Source organism: Dendropsophus ebraccatus, chromosome 9, assembly GCF_027789765.1.
Source record: "Dendropsophus ebraccatus isolate aDenEbr1 chromosome 9, aDenEbr1.pat, whole genome shotgun sequence".
NCBI lineage: Eukaryota > Metazoa > Chordata > Amphibia > Anura > Hylidae > Dendropsophus > Dendropsophus ebraccatus.
In genome coordinates this window covers 21094351-21119878 of record NC_091462.1, presented here as the reverse complement: position 1 = coordinate 21119878, position 25528 = coordinate 21094351, and the positions used below count along the sequence as shown (strand labels likewise).

At 44.3% G+C, this 25528-nt stretch overlaps 1 protein-coding gene across 2 annotated transcripts in view; it reads left to right on the top strand.

The window, feature by feature from the left end:
* NMI (N-myc and STAT interactor) overlaps positions 1-13389 on the top strand; it is a 35365-nt gene extending 21976 nt beyond the window's left edge. For both annotated transcript variants that reach the window (XM_069982687.1, XM_069982686.1), the window contains exons 3-9: positions 1314-1472; positions 1624-1740; positions 4629-4785; positions 7417-7523; positions 8036-8222; positions 10894-10994; positions 11888-13389. In XM_069982687.1, the coding sequence (XP_069838788.1) occupies positions 1314-1472; positions 1624-1740; positions 4629-4785; positions 7417-7523; positions 8036-8222; positions 10894-10994; positions 11888-12076 (1017 nt within the window). In that variant the 3' untranslated portion in view covers positions 12077-13389. The remainder of the gene's footprint in view (positions 1-1313; positions 1473-1623; positions 1741-4628; positions 4786-7416; positions 7524-8035; positions 8223-10893; positions 10995-11887) is intronic.
* The last annotated feature ends 12139 nt before the right edge of the window (positions 13390-25528 follow it).

Below are 25528 nucleotides of genomic sequence, written 5' to 3'. Positions count from 1 at the left end.
ACATCAGAAATTCTTTTACCTGGAAAACATGTTTAATCTCATATAATGCACTGGTTTTCACCTAATAAAACAACCCCTTTAAGTGCAGCCCCTCTCACCCATGCCACATCTATTATCATGCCTCTCTAAGCTAGCATAGAATTTTATGACGTGCCATGCTGTGCCCCCTGCTTGCCCACTTGGCGAGCTTGATGGGTTTGTCCTATGGGTAGATCTTACATCTGTCCATTAGATCACACAAAATGTGAACAATATGCAATTGAAATAGAATGGTCTGATGTCTAGCGCTTACAACATTGTTACGGGGCTTGCTTCCTCATGTTCTTTGATTCCCTCTCTGTTTATCCACCTAATGTGTCCAGTGCTAGTGGTCACACGTGCTCAGTAGCCCAGTCCCAACACCGAATCCTCATGTGCACAGGTGGCCAAGAGAATTTCTACTGTTGTGCAGCCACTAATAGGATGCTGCTTTTCCCACCAGATTAGGTGGACGTTCTGAGAGGGAATCAAAAGAACAGCAGGGGCGCCATATCAAGTATGGAACAGCAATATCTAGGTTCAAGGACATTTTAAAGGAGAAGTCCAGCAAAAAATTTTATTAAAGTATTCTATTGCCCCCCCAAAAATTATAGGAGTCACCAATATAAGCTTATTATGGGAAATGCTTATATAGTGCATTTTTTCTCTGCACTTACTACTGCATCAAGGCTTCACTTCCTGGATAACATGGTGATGTCACTTCCTGGATAACATGGGGATGTCATGACCCGACTCCCAGAGCTGTGCGGGCTGTGGCTGCTGGAGAGGATGATGAAAGAGGGATGCTCAGTGTCTGTCCAGTGCCCTGTGTCCCTCAGTGTCCCCCTGCCATCATCCTCTCCAGCAGCCACAGCCAGCACAGCTCTGGGAGTTGAGTCGTGACATCACCATGTTATCCAGGAAGTGACATCACCATGTTATCCAGGAAGTGACATCACCATGTTATCCAGGAAGTGACATCACCATGTTATCCAGGAAGTGAAGCCTTGATGCAGTAAAAAGTGCAGGGGGAAAAAAAGGACTTTACGTGCATTTCCCATAATAAGTGTTTATTGGTGATTTGGGGGGGGGGGGGGGGCAATACAATACTTTGATAAAAATTTTCGCTGGACTTCTCCTTTAAAAAAATAAAATAAAATGAGAGCTTACTAGTGTTTTTCTTGGTCTATCCTAGTAGATTATTATTGATTTGTGGGACAACCCTAATTCTTTACCTGACTATTGCTGCTGCTGATGTCGTAGGAATAAGAATGATCATCTTCTCATTTCTTAAGGAACAATGTCAGGAAGAACAAAGACGTTATTTGGAGACACAGATGGCTAAGCTAGAGGCAGATGATCGTCAGGAAGAGGCACAAAAACAACTGGATCAACTGGTAAAGAAGCTGGAAGAAACTAAGGAGACACTGGTCGAAAAGGAGAGTACTTACAAAGTAAGAGAGTCCATATAGCATTCACTGTAGGTCAAGTATCCACAGAGACTAGAATAAAGGGTCCTTTTTAAAAATAGCGCCTCTCTTGTCTATGGGCTTTATCTGGTAATACTGCTCAGGCCAATGCATTTTTTTTTTTATTCATTTTTAGAGTGAGGTTCAAAGACTACAAAGAGAAAAAGCTGAACTGGAAAAAGATGTCGCTGAGCTTGATTATAGAATGAAGGAGTGCATGGAAACATGCGACAAGTTAAGAAACAAATTACAGGTAAGTAGAGTGGAAAACACATTAAAAAAAATTATACAAAAAAGAATTTTCGGATAAGGTTAAATTTAGAGATGAGCGAACCGGGTTTGGGTTCATCCGAACCCGAACTTTCGGCATTTTATTAGCGGTGGCTGCTGAACTTTAATAAAGCTCTAAGGTTGTCTGGAAAACATGGATACAGCCAATGACTATATCCATGTTTTCCACATAGCCTTAGGGCTTTATCCAACTTCAGCAGCCACTGCTAATCAAATGCCGAAAGTTCAGGTTCGGATGGACTCGAGCATGCTTGAGATTCACTCATCTCTTAAAAATTCTTAAAAATTGTACCCATAAAAATACAATGGCTGTTGACTGAAACTTTGTTTGGCTGACAGCTACTGTATGTCTCCAAATCCCCTCTATAAACATATATTTTTGGACAAATGTTCATGTGTTCTAAATAGAGGAGGAGTAAGCCACTGCCAGACACCACTTATCTCTCCCAGAACAAAATGATTGGGCAGTTAAAACACAACTTCCCCTATCCCTCTCTCCCGAAAGATGTCAAGAGGCCCTCATGCACATCAGTCTTTGTTCCAAAATTGTTGATTTCGCCTAACTTTATTGTAATGTGTAGGGGGGGTCTTAAAGGTGTGGCTGTGTCATGGTAACATACACTCACCGGCCACTTTATTAGGTACACCATGCTAATAACAGGTTGGACCCCCTTTTGCCTTCAGAACTGCCTCAATTCTTCGTGGCATAGATACAACAAGGTGCTGGAAGCATTCCTCAGAGATTTTGGTCCATATGGACATGATGGCATCACACAGTTGCCGCAGATTTGTCGGCTGCACATCCATGATGCGAATCTCCCGTTCCACCACATCCCAAAGATGCTCTATTGGATTGAGATCTGGTGACTGTGGAGGCCATTTGAGTACAGTGAACTCATTGTTATGTTCAAGAAACCAGTCTGAGATGATTCTAGCTTTATGACATGGCGCATTATCCTGCTGAAAGTAGCCATCAGATGTTGGGTACATTGTGGTCATAAAGGGATGGACATGGTCAGCAACAATACTCAGGTAGGCTGTGGCGTTGCAACAATGCTCAATTGGTACCAAGGGGCCCAAAGAGTGCCAAGAAAATATTCCCCACACCATGACACCACCACCACCAGCCTGAACCGTTGATACAAGGCAGGATGGATCCATGCTTTCATGTTGTTGACACCAAATTCTGACCCTACCATCCGAATGTCGCAGCAGAAATCGAGACTCATCAGACCAGGCAACGTTTTTCCAATTTTTCTACTGTCCAATTTCGATGAGCTTGTGCAAATTGTAGCCTCAATTTCCTGTTCTTAGCTGAAAGGAGTAGCACCCGGTGTGGTCTTCTGCTGCTGTAGCCCATCTGCCTCAAAGTTGGAGGTACTGTGCGTTCAGAGATGCTCTTCTGCCTACCTTGGTTGTAACGTTTGGCTATTTGAGTCACTGTTGCCTTTCTATCAGCTCAAACCAGTCTGCCCATTCTCCTCTGACCTCTGGCATCAACAAGGCATTTCTGCCCACAGAACTGCCGCTCACTGGATGTTTTTTTTTTTTTTTTCGGACCATTCTCTGTAAACCCTAGAGATGGTTGTGCGTGAAAATCCCAGTAGATCAGCAGTTTCTGAAATACTCAGACCAGCCCTTCTGGCACCAACAACCATGCCACGTTCAAAGGCACTCAAATCACCTTTCTTCCCCATACTGATGCTCGGTTTGAACTGCAGGAGATTGTCTTTACCATGTCTACATGCCTAAATGCACTGAGTTGCCGCCATGTGATTGGCTGATTAGAAATTAAGTGGTAACGTGCAGTTGGACAGGTGTACCTAATAAAGTGGCCGGTGAGTGTATGCTTGCCATCTTACACCTATACTTGAAGCAAAACCACAACTAGAGATGAGCGAATCTCAAGCATGCTCGAGTCCATCCGAACCTGAACTTTCGGCATTTGATTAGCGGTGGCTGCTGAAGTTGGATAAAGCCCTAAGGCTATGTGGAAAACATGGATATAGTCATTGGCTGTATCCATGTTTTCCAGACAACCTTAGAGCTTTATCCAAGTTCAGCAGCCCCAGCTAATCAAATACCGAACGTTCGGGTTCGGATCGACTCGAACCCGAACCCGAATCGCTCATCTCTAACCACAATAGATAGGGCTGCCACAAAGCTGTTTGGTGCCCGCACTGTAGTGTGAACGGGGTTGGAATCAGTTGGCTCAGGTCCTTGTGTAGTAGTAGCACCAATGCATGGCAAGGTGTGAAGGGTCATGGCTTCCTCCTACACCGGATTTGCTATGAATTCTGTGATTTAGGGTGCCTTCACATGTACCGGATGCCTATGGGGTCACATACCCGCAGCGGGATTTTCACTCTGCTGCGGATATGTGACCCGCCCCTTTAACCCCCGTCCGCCCGCAGCCCCGGCCCGAAGCATACACTACCTGCTCGGCGCCGCCGCTGTGTAAAGCTCCCCTCGCTCCTCATCAGCCAATCAGTGCACGGCAGCACTGATTGGCTGATGAGGACTGAGGGGAGTCGGGAGCTTCACACAGCCGCGGCGCCGAACAGGTAGTGTATGCTTCGGGCCGGGGATCAAAGGGGCTGGGTCACATCCACTGCAGGTATGTGACCCCATAGGCCTTCATTATACCAGGATACCCCCCCTTCCCAAAGACCTAGAGACAAGTACATGGGCTAGAGCAAAGAGTACCATGTGCCTCCATGCCCTAACAGCTATCTAACAGTGTCAGCCGTTTGCAGTATATCCATTCTTCTCTTCAACATAATTTCTCCAATTCCATTAACATTATTGATCTGTACCAGATCCTTACTTTTAGTTCTGTCTCTACATCAGATCAACAACACATTGCCGCACAAGAACATAAACTACACGACAGGGGAATCAGGTGCGGAACATCCTTCAGACATCTCTTACACCTGTCAGATGTTGATTCAACAACCATACGTCTTACACGGTGGACAGGCTCTGGTGACATTTGAAGATGAGAAAGGTACAGTATGTATAAAAAAAATGGAGGGATAACTAGAGATGGCCGAACTTACAACTTACAAACCTGAACACTCAGTATTTGAAACCTGATGGTTGGAGAAGATGGACGCAGCCCTAAAACTTACTGTAGTGTCGCCCATCTCTAGTGGTAACCTAATAAGCCTCATGGATCATGGCCAATAAAGCCAAAAAGTAAAAAGTAGAGAAGATACCCATTGAGGTCTAATAGGACATTGTAGAGTTAGGCTATGTTCACACTACGTAAAAGTACAGCCATTGTAGCCATCGGCAACAACGGCCGTTCTTTGTGAGGTGTGGACATAGCTTTAATTTCAATGGGATCCTGGCTGGAGCGTATACATATCATATACGCTCCGGCCGGGATCCTGTGCGGCGCCGCAAATAACTGACATGTCAGTTTTCTGCGGCCGCAATTCAATGAATTGCGGCCGTAGGAAACCCTGTCAGTTCACACAATGAAGCAAGCGGCTCCGGCTTGGGAGGTTCTGATGCGGGTGCACGCTCATGCGCCCGCATCAGAACACTGCGGCCGGAAAGATCACCCGGCCCGGCCGGCAGGAATGATCCGGGCAGAGACCGGCCATTCCGTGGCGGGTCACGGAACGGCCGGTCTCTCACAGCACGTGAACATGGCCTTAAGCTGTATTCCCATGTTCTCTGCTCCGTGACGAGGAAGGCCTGTAATGGAGTCTCCCCTGCCCGGACAGCATCTGTGATAAGATGCTGGGAGCGGGGGAACTGTACTCATATGCGCCGTGCTGTAATGAATCAGGGGCGTGCGGTGCTGTCATTACATATGAGTACAGTTCCCCCGCTCCCAGCATCTTATCACAGATGCTGTCCGGGCAGGGGAGACTCCGTTACAGGCATTCCTCATCCGTTTTCCGGAGCCTTAGAGCCCTATTCCACGGGGCGATTATCGTTCGGTTAATTGTTAACAATAAACGACCGCTATTGCGAACGGCCTGAAATCATTCACCCAATTACAGGGAGCGATGATTGTTACTTATGATCGTTCTTGCGGTCGTCTTGTCGTCGCTATTGCGGTCGTCGCTACTGCAAATGACCGAACGACGTCTTATTCCATGCGAACGATTTGCGAATGAGCAACGATAAAAATAGGTCCAGGTCTCATTAAGCGATCAACGATTTCTCATTCGTCGTTTAATCGTTAACTGCTATTCAACTGAACGATTATCGCTTCATTCTGAACGATTTGATGATAATCATCCCATGGAATAGGGCCCTTACAGTCTGACTAGATGCTTGGGCAGCTGTTTAGCTTTTTACACTAGTTTATGGGAGCTGCAATCTTATAGATTTTGAAAACAAGTATTTTTTCATAGTTGTGATTTAGTTACGTGATTCCATATACAGTGTTACATAGACTTCTCATTCAGGACCAGTTATACATTGCATTTATTTTTATTTGGTGTGGTTTTCCCTGTAAGCAATACCATTATATGTTAATAGTTTGAATTTTGATGCTAAATATCTCACCTTTTTTTTGCACAATTTATATATATATATTTTTTCATTTGCATATGGGGATTTTATTAGCGGAGGTATTTTTGTTAGAATTTTTTTTACAACTATTAATTTCTCATACAGTTCAATGCAGTGTCTGAGGTACACTGTATTAGTAGAGGTAAAAGGATTATGCAGTGCTACAAAAACATGGCCACTTTCTTCCAGAGACAGCACCACTCTTGTCTTCAGTTCAGGTGCGGTTTGCAATCAAGCTCCATTCACTTCAATAGAACTGAGTAGCAAAACCTGCACCCAAACTGGGGCTGTCTCTGGAAGAGAGTGGCCATGTTTTTGTAGCGCTGGATAACCCCTTTAATATGGCAGGCACAGATGATTGCTGTACCTGCCTTGTAGGGAATAGACTAAATTCCCAAGTCTGCTGTATACTTCTCCACACAACTGCCTCCATATACAGCCCAATGATGATCATGAAGAAGTTAATCGATGGCCTGCCGTTAAGATAGACCATAAATATATTAGCCTTGGAGATTTGACACCCAGCACTATCAGCAGAAAGCAGGTTGTCATAACCTGCACGCAGTGAAAACAGCCAGAAGCAGACAGCTCCATATACTGTGTAGTGGCCATGCTGGGTTACTGCAGCTCAACTCCCAATTTTTTCAGTGGGATATGAGGTGCAGTAAGGGTGGGTTCACACTAAGTAATTCTCGCGGATAAACTCAGCGGAATTCCGTCGGCTGTCCACGCGCCTTTCTGCCGGCTCCATAGACACCATTCTATGGGCCACGTATTCCGCTATCCGCCGAAAGAAGTGACATGTCACTTCTTTCGGCGGATAGAGGAATACGCCAGCCCATAGAATGGTGTCTATGGAGCCGTCAGAAAGGCACGCGGCCGTGCGTGCGGACATACTGCGGAATTCCGCAGAGTTTTTCTGCGAGAATTCCATAGTGTGAACCCACCCTAATATAGCATAAATCTGCTCCCAGTTCCATTCACCGTATACATGGACACATTGGCTGTGGCAAACATCTGCTTGGTGGGGTGTCGGACCCCCACCAGATAGAAGTTGTCAAGTATCAGGATTCAATATATTTTTTGTAAATCTTTTTTTCCGCAGTGGCCCAACGTATTATTAAAAAAGGAAGACATAATGTTGACTTCAACAACAGACATGAAGAAGTGAGAACATATAACATAGAACTTGGTGGAATCTTGAAATTTGAGGTACAAAAGAATATTAAGAAAACCTACTATTTGTTATTTTATTTATTTATTTTAATAAAGGGAAGTCCCCCACAGTCCCCTGTGAGAGTCCGCAGGGAATCTACAGTAAAAAAACGAGATGCTGCAAACACTGCCCCACTGTGGAAGACCCATGTATTACATGAACAACCTATTGATTTCAATGAAAAAATGTGCTATACTTCATTTTACCTGCGGAGGTGCTATAAGGAATTGAACTGTCTTTAGATTACAGCAGCTGTGGGTCTCAGCAGAGGGAATCCTGATAGTATGTGTTAATATATCGACAGGTGACCCTACTGAGAAGTTATTTACATCATATATAGGGCTATAATGTACAGTGGTTCTACAAGTAGTAAGCAGTGTGACCCTGACATTTATTTATTGTGTCTTTATATACCATTGGTTGTTGACATAGGCCCATGTCTGTTTTTATCACTTGCTGACATATATCTTGGGATATATCTTAATTTCCTTACTCTTCTACTTCATAGATCAACATGACCATCTCCACCACCAAGGTGAAGGTTACTAACCTCCCTCCTGGCCTCCCTGAGGATACCCTAAAGGATAAACTGGAGCTTGCCTTCTACAAGTCTAACATAGGAGGTGGAGAAGTAGAGTCGGTGGAATACAACAGGGACGATAATTCTGCCTGCATCACTTATAAGGAGAGTGGAGGTATGTGTTTGGTCTGGCTATAATTCCGTTTTCTCTCGGGTGTTACTACCCAAAAAGAAATGGGGAAATGGTTTCTGTGGGCAGGCTGATCCCTGGAGCGCCACAGCCAGTCACGCTTATGGGCTTAACAGGGTCTCCCTCATTCCTAACCTATCACAGGGCCGACTTAGTAGTATAAAGTGTGAGGTAGGCTAGTTTGGGTCAGTAGTTCTTCTAGAGTTGTGTTAGTGTGAGTGTTTTCCTGTGGAGATGTGTCATGGGCCTGGCCCGGAGGCCAGGAACCATCGCTGGGTCACTGCCCTGAATCACAGTGTGCATGGAGAATTTTATTCTTTATTCCTTTTTAACCCACCTGATACCCTAGCTACAGTATGTCTGGCTAGGGCACCTCGTGGTGAGGCTGTGGTGACAAGGCACGGGATAAACTCTATCCATGTTGGGTGGCATTCTCTTCAAAGTTCCTGATGATGACTCCAGGATTACAAGTGCTAGGTTTCCTTAGAGGTCGCCCGACGGCTAGCTTCTCCCACTATGTGGGCCTACGTTCCTGGTCCTGTGTCACTCCGAGCCCACAAGATAGCTTAGGTGGATGTTCATTCCTGTGAATTCAAGTGACAGGCCCCCCAACTGAGTACCCTAGGATCTGAGTACCCAAGGTAGTCTACTACTACCAGTAGTACCAGCTTATCTGTGTACTGACTACTGTAACAAGAGACTGTAATAGGATTTCTGTAAACCTGTTCCTGTTTAAGATATCTGGACTCAGTAATTGTCGCTCCAGGGATAGGCGCATACCACTCCTGGCCACCTTGACAAACGCCTCTTTTACAACAACATTTCCCCTAGCTACACAACATCTAGCAACCCCAGGTTACTGCAGCTTGACAATAGTGCAGGTCACTGGAACTCTTTATGAGGAATATGTAGAAGATATGACCCCCTTGGATGACCCCTTTGGATAAAGCGTGTTGCTCCTGGGCAAACCAAGAGCTCTGCTGGGGCAGGGTGGTCTCTCTATTACCATACTTTATTCACACTAATTCCCCTTCATTTGCAATCCACAAAAAAATGTATCCATAATCCATATTTTTTGATGATCATCAAAAAAGGGGAAGGTTATAGTTAAAGTGACGCTGTACCCACAATCTGACCCCCCTCCAAACCACTTGTACTTTCGAATAGCTGCTTTTAATCCTAGATCTGTCCTGGGGTCCGTTCGGCAGGTGATGCAGTTATTGTCATAAAAATTTACTTTTAAACTTGCAGCCCCGTGCCCTATGGGCGTATCTGTGCCTTAACTTTGCACCACCCCTCCTTCCCTCCTCCCCACCCTCTTCATCATTAGGAATGCCACTGGAACATTTACTGCTGTTTGAACATTGCACAGGTGTCTTAATGATCCAGCCCATGTGCTTTGGTAACACAGGTGGTGATTAATAGGCAATCTGCCTGGAACATTCCTAATGATGAGGAGGACGGGGAGGAGGGGTGGTGCAAAGTTAGGGCACAGATACGCCCATAGGGCACGGGGCTGCAATTTTAAAAGTAAATTTTTATGACAATAACTGCATCACCTGCCGAACGGACCCCAGGACAGATCTTGGATTAAAAGCAGCTATCCGAAGGTACAAGCAGTTTGGGGGGGGGGGGGTCAGATTGTGGGTACAGAGTCGCTTTAAATAAGTGGGGATGTTTTAAAATTATTCCTTATCCATTGAGGACATTTTGGCCTTTTTTATTCGTAAACATTTCGGGTTCGCAAAAATTACGGTCTTTACTATGAGACCTATGGGACAATCTGTGCCGCAATTAAAGTATACGTGTCATTATAAAAAAACTTTTGACATATCAAAGAGACACAAAAGTTTTGATCGGTCCCAGTCTGAGTGCTTAGACCCGTACGAATCGGGAGATAGAGAGGGGAGAGGACCACAGCTGCAGCGTTACATTTTTTTAAAAAAAGTTGCGCTCCATAGAAGCCTATCATAAGTCTGACTTTCCTTTTTTCTCTCTTTTTTTTTTTTTTTTTTTTTTTTTTTTAATTCAGAGTGGAGAGTGGACCCGCTGCAGTCCTCTCCCTGCTCTATCTCCCGATCAGTACGGGTTTGAGCACTGAAGCATGGACCGATCAAAACTTTTGACATGTCTCTATGACATTTCAAAAGGTTTTTTATAATGAAAGATATAATTTAAGATCCGTTTAAGAGCTTTACAGTAATTTTTGTGGATGCAATTTTTGCTGCTTGCTGATCCGTAAACATACGGACAGTGTGAACAGCCCAATTGAAATCTGTCTGTAATTGCGTATCCGCAGTTACAGACAAGACTACAGAATGCGTGAATATAGCTTTATACTGGTCTTGACATAAGGTAGCCACTAGGTGGCAGCAACATTCACAGTACAGAAGTCATGCAATGACAGAGAGAGACTGCACAATGTGCAAATATATTACAGCGCACACATATAAAGTGCAAATATGGGGGGGATCTGTCCGACAACCACAACATAGCAATGATGTCACTGCATTAGGTATTGTCAATTGAAAGATCATAAACCGTTGTTCATGGGGAAGTAACCCCCCTGCTCCCGCCACAATCACTGTGTAGTCATTTGGGAGTGTTGGCTTGGGTTTTCATTATTGTCTATATGTTTTTGTTTTCTTTTTTTAAGTGGCTCAACGTGTCTTAGAGGAAAACCAGCAGCTAATAAAAATCGGGGGCTCTATAGTCGGAACAGCGTCAGTAATAGAAAAAAAACTGAACAAACTACAGGTAACACTTTGACCCTATGGAGTTTTTTTTTTTTTTGGGGGGGGGGGGGCTTTACTTGTCTCTGTATACTATACATGCAGCTGATTGATGATCTTTTCATGGCTGATTTTCATTCTATCCTTTGTCATGGAAATTATCTATGGCAGGGGTAGGGAACCTCATCTCCAGCTGTTTTACAACTACAACTCCCATCATGCCTGGACAGCCAAAGCTAGAGCTGGTCTATGTACTGACTACATGGCAAGTTTGTTGGCAGGATTTAGAGGTGGGGGAGCATATACACAGCAGCAGATCTAAAGAAAACGGTCTGTAGTTTAAAGCATGGGGAACTATGGTGGTAGATTTAGAGCCATCAGCGATAGTTGGTCGAGTCATGTACTGCCACTGCTTCTATTCTTTGGTGTAAAGTGTCGAAGGGGTGTTCCAAAGCTCCTAAAGTGTTGAGAGCTGTAACACCTCTTCACTTCCTCTCCCACCCCTGTTCCTGCTAGAGCTCGGCTTCCAGCTGTCAATCAAGCAGAAAAAGCGATGGGAAGAGGAGCGAGGAGGTGTTACAGCCTGCAGCCGTTCAGGGGAAAACCTCTTTGACACTTTGCACAGGAGAATAGGAGCATTTTTCTACATTCTGGAAGCACAGACTGATATATGAAAGGTATCATGTGTCTCCTTGTCCTGACTGTGTTAGCAGTCTGGAAGGTTAAGGTTTTGCTCAATCTTGCACCATGATGGCTATGATGAATCCATGCTCTAACAATTCATATTTTTATTACCTTATGTGAAAAAAGGCTATTTCTTAAATTAAAGGAAAAAATATTATTATTATTATTATTATTATTATTATTATTATTATTATTATTATTATTAATTCTGTTTAATTGTTTATTAATTTTCAGATATTCTCTCGTGTTTGCCAAAGAACAGTGCAGCTGTCGGAGATTAAAAATCTGACCGACATTGAAGATGAAATTGAAGATCTCATAGTAATCCATTTTCAGAAAGAGAGCAATGGCGGTGGCGAGGTGGAATGCACGGCATTTTCCACTCAGGATACATTGGCACACTTTGAGGAAGATATGGCCTAAAGGCAGAAGATGCAAGACAAAGCAAAAGATTAAAGGGGTACTCTGGGCAGGAGGCGTTTTTTGACTATTGCCAGGGAGGGGGTGGATGAAGACAATGATATCTACTTACCTCCCCGGCTCCTGTGCTTGGGCAAGCTTCATGCTGCTCCAGCCCCTCAGTCTATGGCCGCTCACATCTCAAAGGGAAATTGAGATGTGACCTTGTCAGGTGCGGTCAGCCATTCAGCGGCTGTAGCATGATCCCGCCTCTACTGCTGAATGGCTGAGCGGGCCTGCCAATGTCACGTCTCAAGTTCCCTTTGAGACGTGAGCGGCCGGACACCAGGGGACCGGAGCAGCATGAAGCATGTCCCAGCCCTGGAGCTGGGTCGGTACGTGGACAGTTGTGGCTGCGCATGCCTTGAAGCTATGTTATTCTCTGCTACTTCCAATACTCAGCTGAGTACGGGCAGTAGCAGGGCGTGACATAGCTGCAATGCATACTCGCATGTACCCAGTGCTGTCATTCTCTATAAATATGCTTAGCTGATGCTCACTGATAAACCCGTTTAGGACATGGATGAGGAACCTTAGGCCCTACAGCTGCTGCATAAAAATTACTATTATGCCTGGAAAGCCAAAGCATGATGGGAATTGTAGTTTTGTGACAGCTTGAAGGTCAGAGATTTCCCGTCTCTGGTATAGAGAGAGCGAGGACTGGGAGCAAGGTGTCGTACTCTACTACTGCCTGTATACAGCTCTGTACAGGCGATACCTGCCAATGCTATTTTATGAATGGGGGGTTTGATCCATTCATTGTCTTGGAGAAAAGCAGCGTGCATGGCTATCTCTAGTGTTCTCATAAACAAATAATAGACAAGTGGCGTGTATGGGCAACTCGCTGTTCCATTCTGTGTGACTTGGGGTCCCCATTATTAATATCATGGGGGTCCCAGTGGTCAGATACCCTGCAGACATGCTCTATATCTATATGTAAAAACAAGTCCAGGCAATGCACCCATAACCACCGCTCACAGGGAGCTATGAATAGTGCCATGAGTGAGTGACGTAACAGTGCCAGCAGTGCGCCTTATAATAATGCCAACATAGTGCCTCCAATAAGAAGTGTTTGCAGAGTGTCTCCAATAAAGCAGAGTATAGAGTGCCCTGATATTGCTAACAGAGTGCCTCTCTTCACACTGCCATAGGACTAGGGAGAGCTCCCTGGATCCATATTGATGCACTTCCTGAAAACCATAGGAACAATATAACATATACTACAAGTACTCCTTGTGGTGGTGGTCGTATACCCAATAAAATGTTTCTCAAAAATAGACGTTCTGTCACATAAGTCTCTGTTCTTGAATCATTCAGTCTGATATGTAATGTTATTACAAATCAAAGGTTAAATCTACAGAGATGTGTGTGTGTTTGTGAGTTTTTGGCCACTGGAGGGCGCCAGAGCCTAACACCTAAAGTGATGCCTGTCCCCTGGCCAGCTCCTCTCCTGTTGCATAGACTTCTGCTTTGCTTCCCCATCCATAATCTTTGGCGGACCTTATAACTCACCTCTGATTCTTATCTTGCTATTACTATGGTTCTTCTGCATTAGGAAGGGTAGGGGGCTCATTCTAAGTGCAGCTTTCTGTAATTTACTCACATATGTTCCTGCTGAACCCTATACTGAAGATAGAAGCCTCCTTAATGTCCTGTGCTTTCTGAACATGTGAACGACAATCCCATCTATCATATGGTACATGGTAAATATTTTTAAAAAAATTACTTTCTCTTTTAATAAATTTACGTAACTTTATTAAAGAATTTTTTTGTGGAATACCCCTTTAAATGTTAGACATTAGTGTTTACTTTGATATATTACCCCGTCATTCCTGTACAGTGTCCCCTGTGATCAGCCTGTAATGGCCTTGCTGCCACCCACTGACTGTGATCTGCTCATCCTCTAAGGGATCACATGACTACGCTATTTATTGTTTCATGACGCTTTCTTTACCCGTAAACCTTCCCGCTGACTCACCGGCTTTTATAGAATATTCAGAGTTTTGTTAAATAATAATTTTCTGACTCATCAACTGAAATAGCTGCTTGAAACATGTCGGGGGCCATAAATAATGGAATCCGACACCTGTCTCCTGCATCCTGATGAAGTCACGCTGACAGAAGCCACTGCGAGGGATAACGCCGTTCTCTCCGCTTCACGCTAACAAGATCACAGGCGGCAGATTTAATATTTATTCACAGGCAAAAAAAAAGGGAGAAAAAACTTCAGATATTACAAATGAAAAGACAATAAAATCTCCATATACATCTCTCCTCTCCAGGCTTCCTGGTGTGATGTCAGAGCTGTATAGTGAGCTCTCAGCCAATCAGATGTCTCCTTTCTCATCTCCCTTCCCTCTTAACCCTCACATTGTTCATCAAATTGAGTGATAAATTGCAGCTGCATCTCCCTCCTCCCACTCTTTTATCTCCAGTTGTAATATTAACCCTTAGAGGACCGGGCCAATTTAAATTTTTGTGTGTTCGTTTTTCCCTCCTTGTGTTTAAAAGGCCATAGCACTTGCATTTTTTCACCTAGAGACCCACATGAGCCCCTATTTTTTGCGTCACTAATTGTACTTTGCAATGACAGGCTGAATTTTTGCATAAAGTACACTGCGAAACCAGAAAAAAATTCAATGTGTGGTGAAATTGAAAAAACAACAACGCATTTTCACATTTGGAGGTTTTTCGTGTTCACGCTGTTCGCCCTGGGGTAAAACTGACTTGTTATATATGTTCCTCAAGTCATTACTATTACAACGATCATTGTATCTAATGGCCTGTAAAAAATTCAAACCATTGTTAACAAATATACGTTCCTTTAAAATCGCTCCATTCCCAGGCTTATAACACTTTTATCCTTTGGTCTATGGGGCTGTGTGAGGTGTCAGTTTTGCGCCATGACATGTTCTTTCTATCGGTACCTTGATTGCGCATAACGACTTTTTAATCACTTTTTATTACATTTTTTTCTGGATTTGATGCAACCAAAAATGCGCAATTTTGCACTTTGGGATTTTTTTGCGCTTACGCCGTTTACCGTGCGAGATCAGGAATGTGATTAATTAATAGTTTGGGCAATTACGCACGCGGTGATACCAAACATGTTTATTTATTTATTTTTTTATTTATAACATGGAAAAAGGGGGGGTGATTCAAACTTTTATTTTTTCTTTTACACTTATACTAGAAGCCCCCCTGGGGTTAGGGTCATCCCCCCTGGGGTTAGGGTTATTCCCCCTGGGGTTAGGGTTATTCTCCCTGGGGGACTTCTAGTATAAGTACACTGATCTCTCATTGAGATCTATGCTGCATAGATATGCAGCATAGGTCGATGAGATAGGCACATTAATTGCTTCCGGCTGCTGCAGCCGGAAGAAATCGAGTGCCGAGACGGGATCAGCGCCATTACGGCGCTGACCCCGGATGGGGTAAGATGTGTGGATCGCTCCTCCGGGACAACGTCCCGGAGGAGCGATCCACCCCACTAGACACCAGGGAACGGCCGCATTAAGCAATCTGATGCAGCTGTTAGCTGTGGTCCCTGGGTACGAGCGGCACCCGGGACCGCGGCGGTTCAGAGCGCGGATGCTGCGCGGCCCCGCTCTGAACACATGGAGGCGGCCCTGGACGTACGGGTATGTCCAGGGTAGCCTAAGGGTTAAAGCAGTTGTTCACACAAAAAAATAAAAATAATAATAATCTTTCAATCAACTGGTGCCAGAGATTTGTTATTTACTTCTTTAAAAAAAAAAAAAAAAATGTCAGGTCTTCCAGTACTTATCAGCTGCTGTATGTCCTGCAGGAAGTGGTGTATTCTTTCCAGTCTGGCACAGTGCTCTCTGCTGCCACCTCTGTCCATGTCAGGAACTGTCCAGAGCAGAAGCAATTCCCCTTAGAAAATCTCACCTAGATGAGGGGTAGTGAACCTTGGCTCTCCAGCTGTTGCAAAACTACAACTCCCATCATGCCTGGACAGCCAAAGCTAAAGCTTCAGCTGTCCAGGCATGATGGGAGTTGTAGTTTTGCAACAGCTAAAGCTTTGGCTGTCCAGGCATGATGGGCTTTGGCTGTCCAGGCATGATGGGAGTTGTAGTTTTGCAACAGCTGGAGAGCCAAGGTTCACTACCCCTCATCTAGACCATATAGATCAGCTTTCCTGGAAATACTTCCACTATATCCATACAATATACCAATGTAAATGTCACAGGGAAATACCCCTAGGAGGGCACATTGTCATTTGTAGGGGGGTACGTGGCGGGCATCTTGGACTGGAGTTACCTAGTAAGAGAAGATAGTAATGTGTGGAGTAAATATTGATGGGGATCTGTTTACATGGCGCTCACATCAGCTGTTTGGAAGTGTCTTCTCCATTATATTTTAATTCATTGACAAATACATACAAAATGTAACACATAGTGCCGGTTCTTTGGCGCGCGGAGCGAACAGATGGGGTAATTTAAGCCATTTATAAGCATTGGAACAAGGACAATTACCGGGGAGCAGCAGCAGCAGTATCAGCCTCCATCTGGACTGGGATGCCGCACAAAGAACGGACGCTGGCGAATGGTCAATGAGGAGTTACATGACAGCCAGACAATAAATCCGGGGATGGACAAAAGGGGGATAGGAGCACAGGTCAGCTCCATTGTCTTATCAAGGGTTTAGCATAATATTACAGGTTTTTCTTATGGGATTATAAAATAGGATTTGCTTTTGCTCTATAACAGCGCCACATCTGTCTATAGGCTGTATGTGGTATTGCAGGATATTTCTGTTTATAGTTGTTGTTTTTTTTCCTTCAGGTTATTTTATTAATTGTTAAGAGGCAGAGACTGAAAGAAGAAGAAATAAAAAGCGCTGATACTCACCTCTCCTTTTTCTCCCATTTCAGCTTTGCTTCTGTTTTGGAGTCCCCAGATATTTATTTATTTTGGTTAAATATGCACCATCCAATGTTCAGATGATTTGGTTTGTGTGCTGTTAAAGGGTTGTTCAAGCTTAAAAAAACATGGCTTTTTATCTCCTGCACCTCTCCTGTCCTTAGGTTGGGTGTGGGTTGGGTGTGAATGGAGCTGAATTGTAATTGTTTTTGCGGGCCCTTGTGCAGCAGAGCCTCAGCGGGCCCCTCATCCATCCACACACTATGCATAATCACTTGAGACACTACTACCATACACAAACACATTATTGACACACATTTACTGACATACACATTACTGACTGACATAACTGATTGACACACACATTACTGACAGACATAACTGACTAACACACACTACTGACTGACACAAACTACTGACTGACAGACACATTACTGACTGACACACATTACTGACACACCCACTGACATACACATTACTGACTGACACACACATTACTGACTGACAGACATTACTAACTGAATGACACACACACACACTACTGACTGACACATTACTGACTGACAGACGTTACTGACTGGCACACACATTACCGACTGACACATATATACCCACATTACTGACAGACTGACATTACTGACTGACACACACTTATTGACTGACAAACATTACTGACTGACACACACACTTACTGATAAACACACACACACACTTACTGACTGACACACATTACTGACAAGCATTACTGTCTGACACATACACACAGCAGGTACAGTAACAGTTACAGTCTTCTCCCTCTTCCTCTCTGTCAGGCTGCTCTCCACACTGTAGTAATGAGGACTGACAGGTCATGTGATCAGGTCCTTCATCCCTCTCTGCAGCACCCTCACAGGTCCTGCTCCTTCTGTGTCTTCTGATGTACAGCTGGCTCACCCTGCACTACAGTGATTAGGCCGAACATCAGAACACCAGGCCCCTCTTCCTCTCTGGGCCCCTGGAGGCGCTGGGGCCCTAGCACTTGCCCAGGTAAGCCCTGTGCTGACGCCGACCCTGCCGCACCCAAGAAATTAGCTGTGCTTTATCTAATCCTCGATAACTCCTTTAAGGGGTCTAAGGTGTTATCAAAAATTAGAAAGACCATACCTGCTTTCTTTTAGAGCTGTGCCACTCTTTTCCACAGTTTATGTGCGGTATTGCAGCTCAAATCCATTGAAATGAATTGAGTCATAATGCCACACACAACCTGAGGATGGTGCCATTTTTTGAAGAATAAACAAAAAAGTTTTTCTTATCTAGGAAAACCCCTTTAAAAGATGGCTGCACTGTCACAGCCCTTCATTAGGAGTGAACTATTTAGACTCTAGAGCTGTGAAACCTGTCATGAAGATTGGTTTGTGTGAGTGGGTGGAACATTCAATTGAGCAGAATGTAGGAGCAGGACCTGTCAGCGTCCTGCTCTTACATTCAATCCTATAGGCCGCAGCACTTCATACCTGCAGCCTAGTGGACTCCGGGACGTGATCTCTCTGGCAGGTGTGATGATGTGACGTCATCACGCCTGCCAGAGGTTCCATCCCCGCGGCTTGCAAGATGGAGCCCGAAGAGGAAGGAGAGCTGCTCCCTGCAGCCACACAGCGCGGATTAGGTAAGTATGATGTTTTTTTTTTTTTTTTTTCAACTATTGGTGCATATTGGTATACTGAAGGGGGCATTATTATTGTATGGGGCATACTGCAGGGGGCATTATTATATGGGGGCATACTGCAGGGGGCATTATTATTATATGGGGGCATACTGCAGGGGGCATTATTATTATATGGGGGCATACTGCAGGGGGCATTATTATTGTATGGGGGCATACTGCAGGGGGCATTATTATTGTATGGGGGCATACTGCAGGGGGCATTATTATTATATGGGGGCAAAATGTAGGGGGCATTATTATTGTATGGGGGCATACTGCAGGGGGCATTGTATGGAGGCATACTGTAGGGGGCATTATTATTGTATGGGGGCATACTGCAGGGGGCATTATTATTGTATGGAGGCATACTGCAGGGGGAATTATTATTATATGGGGGCATACTGTAGGGGGCATTATTGTATGGGGGCATACTGCAGTGGTTATTATTATTGTATGGGGGCATACTGCAGGGGGCATTATTATTGTATGGGGGCATACTGCAGGGGGCATTATTATTATATGGAGGCATACTGTAGGGGGCATTATTATTGTATAGGGGCATACTGCAGGGGGCATTATTATTGTATGGAGGCATACTGCAGGGGGAATTATTATTATATGGGGGCATACTGTAGGGGGCATTATTGTATGGGGGCATACTGCAGTGGGCATTATTATTGTATGGGGGCATACTGCAGGGGGCATTATTATTGTATGGGGGCATACTGCAGGGGGCATTATTATTGTATGGGGGCATACTGCAGGGGATCCTATATAGAGGGGGGCATACTGCAGGGGATCCTATATACAGGGGGGCATACTGCAAGGGATCCTATATACAGGGGGGGAACCCACATTCCTACTCGCTTTACTGCACATAACACCAAACACCGCAGTTACTACTGTATAGGAGCCTATAGAAGGGAGAAAGGAAAGGAAGTTGCTAGAAATGTGCGGAGCCTAAGATGTTTGTCTCGTAGGTTCTGAAGAGAAGAATTGCAGCTGGAAGAAATCATCATGGAGGCCTGGGCCATACAGAGAGAAAAAGGGAAAGTGACGCCTCAGATCAAAGAAGACGTCACCTGTGAGTCACTGTATGACAGTTTTCTTATTTTGTAGAACATTATCTAGTAGGGGTGCCCCGAGGTAATTTTTTTCCCCAAGGGGTGCCCCGAGGTGAAAAAGGTTGGGAAGCACTGGGCTAGATGATTACTGTTAGTTTGATGAGAGTCCGAACACCAGGACCCCACAAGCAGTTGGCGTTGACTAAAGGGTTAAACATTCAGGATAGGAGCTGACTCTGATCCCTGCCACTGCAGTAAGGCGTCTAGTCAGTCTATGCTATAGCTGTATCATCCCAGCATCGTACATTCCCAGGAGTTCACATTAGGCCGCCCTGGCAGCAGAGCCGATATACAGCATAAGACAGGAAGGGGTTAATATGCTAAGACACATGATAGGAGCCCTGAGTCGAGAACTACGGTGAATATCACAATATCGACCTTTAATCAGTCCTCACGCAGTCATTAATCACAGCTAATGAATCGGCGGTGCGAGTGCCATGCATCCCAATGAGCTCAGATCTACTGTGTATGTAGTAATCCAGAAGGTAGGCAAGGGCTTTTGGCTCTCCGTGCATGATGGAGTTTTTGTAGTTTTTGCAACACTTTTAAAGCCACAAGTTGGGGAGCACTAATGTTATGACATAGGACATGCTATACAAAGACTGGCCACTAGATGGCCATAGAAAGCAACTGCTAATATAAACCAGGACCTCCAGCGTGTGCAGCTCCATGAAGGCTATTTCCAAAGAAGTCAACTGGATCTAGACTGACATGTTCACTGTTCCCCTCCCCGAGCTCTGACTGACTGACTAATAATGGCAGAGCACAAATAACAATAGCGCTTCTTACATAACAGGCCTTCAGCGAGCGGCCATATCTCCGCACCATTGTCCATTGTCATGCTCGTCCTTACCTGACTTAGCCTTGGAGGTAGCGTCTCCACCACACATCTAAGGGTGCCTTTACACAGAGAGATTTAGCTGGCAGATTTTTGAAGCCAAAGCCAGGAACAGACTATAAACAGAGAACAGGCCATAAAGGAAAGACTGTGTAAACGCACCCTAAGAGTTATGTCATTCGCTTCAATTGGAGTATAATTTGGCACCATGTTGGTGAGTAATGGGCATCTAGTAATGTATTATCTATCAGGAAGGATATGTTCTCCGACAGTATGGTAATAATATACACTGGTAGGTGTAATACTCTGCAGCGTGAGATCACAGTCCTATGATAGTAATATACCCTGGTGGGTGTAATACTCTGCAAGTTTATAGTGATATACTCTGAGGGATGTAATACTCTGCAGCCTAATATTACAGTACTGTGACAGTACTATACTCTAGTGGGTATAATACTCTGCAGCCTGATATCACAGTCCTATGATAGGAATATACTCCGAGGATGTAATACTCTGCAGCCTGATACCACAGTCCTATGATAGTAATATTCTCCGGTGGGTGTAATACTCTGCAGCCTGATATCACAGTTCTATGATAGTAATATTCTCTGGTGGATGTAATACTCTGCAGCCTAATAGTAATATACTCTGGTGGGTGTAATACTCTGCAGCTTGGTAGTAATATATTCTGCAGCCTGATGGTATAATGCAGGCTGATAGTACTATATTCTGGTGGGTGTAATACTCTGCAGCCTGATACCACAGTCCTATGATAGTATATACCCTGGTGGGTGTAATACTCTGCAGCCTGATACCACAGTCCTATGATAGTAATATACCCTGGTGGGTGTAATACTCTGAAGCCTGATATCACAGTTCTATGATAGTAATATACCCTGGTGGGTGTAAAACTCTGCAGCCTGATACCACAGTCCTATGATAGTATATACCCTGGTGGGTGTAATACTCTGCAGCCTGATACCACAGTCCTATGATAGTAATATACCCTGGTGGGTGTAAAACTCTCCAGCCTTATATCACAGTCCTATGATTGTATATACCCTGGTGGGTGTAATACTCTGCAGCCTGATACCACAGTCCTATGATAGTATATACCCTGGTGGGTGTAATACTCTGCAGCCTGATACCACAGTCCTATGATAGTATATACCCTGGTGGGTGTAAAACTCTGCAGCCTGATACCACAGTCCTATTATAGTTATATACCCTGGTGGGTGTAATACTCTGCGGCCTGATACCACAGTCCTATGATAGTAATATACTCTGGTGGGTGTAATACTCTGCAGCCTGATATCACAGTCCTATGATAGTAATATACCCTGGTGGGTGTAATACTCTGCAGCCCAATGGCTCAGTCCTATACAGGATCTTTCTCCTCTATGAGCAGCTTTCATTTCTTGGCTCCTAACAATGAGGCGAATACAAATATATTGACCTTGAAATTGTACGGATTATTTTTCTTTTTAATTAAATGGTATTGGCGTTCTCCAGCGAGAAATCAGTAGCTGGCACCTCGACAAGATGCCTATCAGCCAGGTAGAAAGATTCCTGACATATTTTCCAGACAATGGCCGTATTCACACTGTGCCCTAATATAAAGACGTACAATGATGAAAAAGCAATCTGAACTGTACAGCCACTGTTTTATATATATATATATATATATATATATATATATATATATATATATATATATATATATATATACAGTATATATATACAGGAGTTATATAAGATTACAGAAACAGAGCTCATTGTGTCTGCTTGCTGGCTCTAGTCGTGACCCTGTATCATGTCATCACCCACTGATGATGTCATCAATGAGCAGTGACATGGTCAGAGGATCACCACTCTGTTAACGTACAGTGGTAAGTATACACAAAGAGGATTAGCAGCAACATATACAGCGTTTGCCTCACCAACCAGTACCTACAGGAGCAGGGACTCCTTTCAAAGACAGGAGTTCTTGCTCCTTTACTTACTTTCTATGATGACCTATGCTGATAGGATAGGACATCATAGAAAGCAGGGACCTCTTTCAAAGATTGGAGTCCCTGATCCTGAATGTATGTTCTGTGGCACCCTATGCTATGCCTTATGCATAATCTTTTCATTTGCCGGGATAAGTGCAGAACACCAGGGCCAATGAATGTAAACTGTATACAGTGTATACTTGGCTACTAAGTTGGTACAGGAGTAGGGACGCCTGTTAAGGACAGGACTATTTGGTACTGTATGAAGTTTCATTGGCAGCCTATGCTGTGCATATTCTCAGCAGGCTAGGTGCAGAGAACCAGGCCCAATGAATGTAAACTGTATACAGTATATACTGTACCTTGCCAGAAAGTATTAACAGGAGCAAGGACTCTAGTTTTTGACCAGAGTCCCTGCTCCTGAATACTGGGATGGAGGTAAGCAATAGTATACTTACAGGGCCCAGGGGGTTTGCATTGGTCCATGTGGACTGAATCTGAGACTGCTTTCGAATCCGAATCATTGGCAGATTCTCAGTGAATCCTCCCAAAACCAAGAGGTTTGCTGATCTATAGTCAGTCAGTCATCATCTGCTTTGGGGAAAGATTTTATACCGTCTATACCGGTTTATACCGTAAAAGAGATGGAGCTGAGGGTGTGGAATAAGGCGTGACTGCAGGATCAGACTACATAGGTGTTCGTTGTAGTCTGTTACCATGGAGATGCATAGCTCTGCACATGAGCTGTATACACTCTTTAATCAAAGCTATTTGTATTCTTTCTACATTATTTATTATAGATACATTGGAGCCATGAAAATGTCTGAAAACGTTTACACATCCTTTCAGGTTGTATATTTATGTATGTGGTTCTTATGCTGCTTTTTGTTAGCAGATCAGGGGCACAGGTCCGGGTGCCAACAAGTCATTCTGCCTCCGCCAAGTTATTAGGTGAATAACAAAACCTTCACCCCAGGCAACAGAAAGCTTAGCTATGACTGACAAATAGGGAATCATACATACAATACCGTGAGGTATGTATCTACAGGAGGCCAAGAGGCCATTGTTGCCCCTGGGCCCTAGTGCCTTCATCATATCAGAAAACAAGAATAGTTGAATCTCCTGCTATAGATATTGCATTGGAGCTCGCAAACTTAAAGCGAATGTACCATCATGTACCAAGTTTTTCATATGAATAGATCGGCGCGGGCATCCCAGGCCGGTTCCAGCCTGCTGACCCACTAGTGCGAGGATCTCCCCTCCCCACCGCCAGTGCTTCATGCGGGACTGATGCCTGGGAATAGACCAGCGTGGGAACCTGGCTACGGTTCAAAAAATGGTGCTGATCTATTCATATAAAAACTTAAAGTGATGTACCTGATGGGACATTCGCTTTAAGGGCCCTATTACACAGAGCAAACATCACGCCAATTCAGCAGATCATCGCTCCGTGTAGTAAATACAACGATCAGCCTATGACGACGACCATTGGCTGATCAGGTCTTTAGGAGCAGACTCAAAATCATTGGCTGCCGACTGCGCATAGCAATGTGCAATAGCGATGCGTGGCCGATGGCTGTGTAAAAAAATAATAAAGTTCATACATTACCTGTCTTCCATGAGTACTGCAGAGCCGGTCTCTGAAATGACAGGCTGCTCAGCCAATCACTGGCCTGGGCTCACTCCAGAGGCCGGCTCCACAGTTCTCGCAGCGGCTGCGGGACCAGGTAGAAGACATGAAGATACCGGAGCGTGGTTAGGTAATTTATGGCCTTACACTAGGCAAGGCCTGCATGGACATCGCTAACAATGCTGCCCGTTGGTCGAGCCGTGTAAAAGGCTCAGTAAACGAGTGCTGATCTAGCAGATCAATGCTCATTTACATGATTAATCGGGCCCTGTAATACGCCCCTTAATCTATCCCTTAAAACAAGCTGTTGTCAAAAGTGAACGCGCCCTTTAAGAAACATAATTCAGATGCTCAAGAATTCCTGCCAGACCACCAGGACGTCCCTTATAGAATCTGGGTGTCCCATTATAACCGTCTTAATCCATTTCCATCTATCAGTAAATAGACTAAACACAGTACATGTACAACGTTCCTTTGTTCTGTATCATCCCAACTTAAGAAATCAAAACCAAAGTAATTCGAATTTTATCAAAAAAATTTAAACAGGAAATTGCTCTATTTATGTTCTAGAACATCTCATCCTCCCGAGTGCAGAACCCTCAGCGGGCGACCCATAAACACAGTTACCCCCCAAATTCCTTATACCAAAACATAAGCCTACACCCCCGGAGCCACTCTTTGCCTATATTTTACATTTCGCTTTCCTTCGTTTCATTATTTCGTTTAAAATGTTTACACGCCGTATATATATATATAAAATATAATCGAATTGGAAAATGTGTTTCTAATTTCGGCCTCATCCATTTGGCCGGAGCCTAAGAATTTTACAGGAAGCGTGTGTGTTAAGACTGGCCTGAAACTCTCCAGCTGGAGTTGGGGCTTTGACATGATTATAAAACCCAGATGTTATATCGAAGCCAGTCCCATGTTTCAGCAACGAGAGGATCCCAAGGGTGAAATGCAGGCATTCAGGAAATTTCAGTTTCTGCAAAATTTCAGCTCGTCTGGTAAAGTAACTGGCTTATATATACAGGAGAGGGTAGATCCCTGTACAGCTTCATCATAAAAATCTCAACATTTTACACATCGGGAAATGAAACGAGTTTGAAATTTTACATTTTCTTGGGGTTAGTAAATGGAAGACCCCGGGCCCGTTGATTGAGGTCAACATCAGTCCAACCTAAAGGGGCCAACTATAAGATATTTAATTTCTCATTAGCTGCCGGCCGACCTGCCTGAAGCCATCACCGTAAAACACTG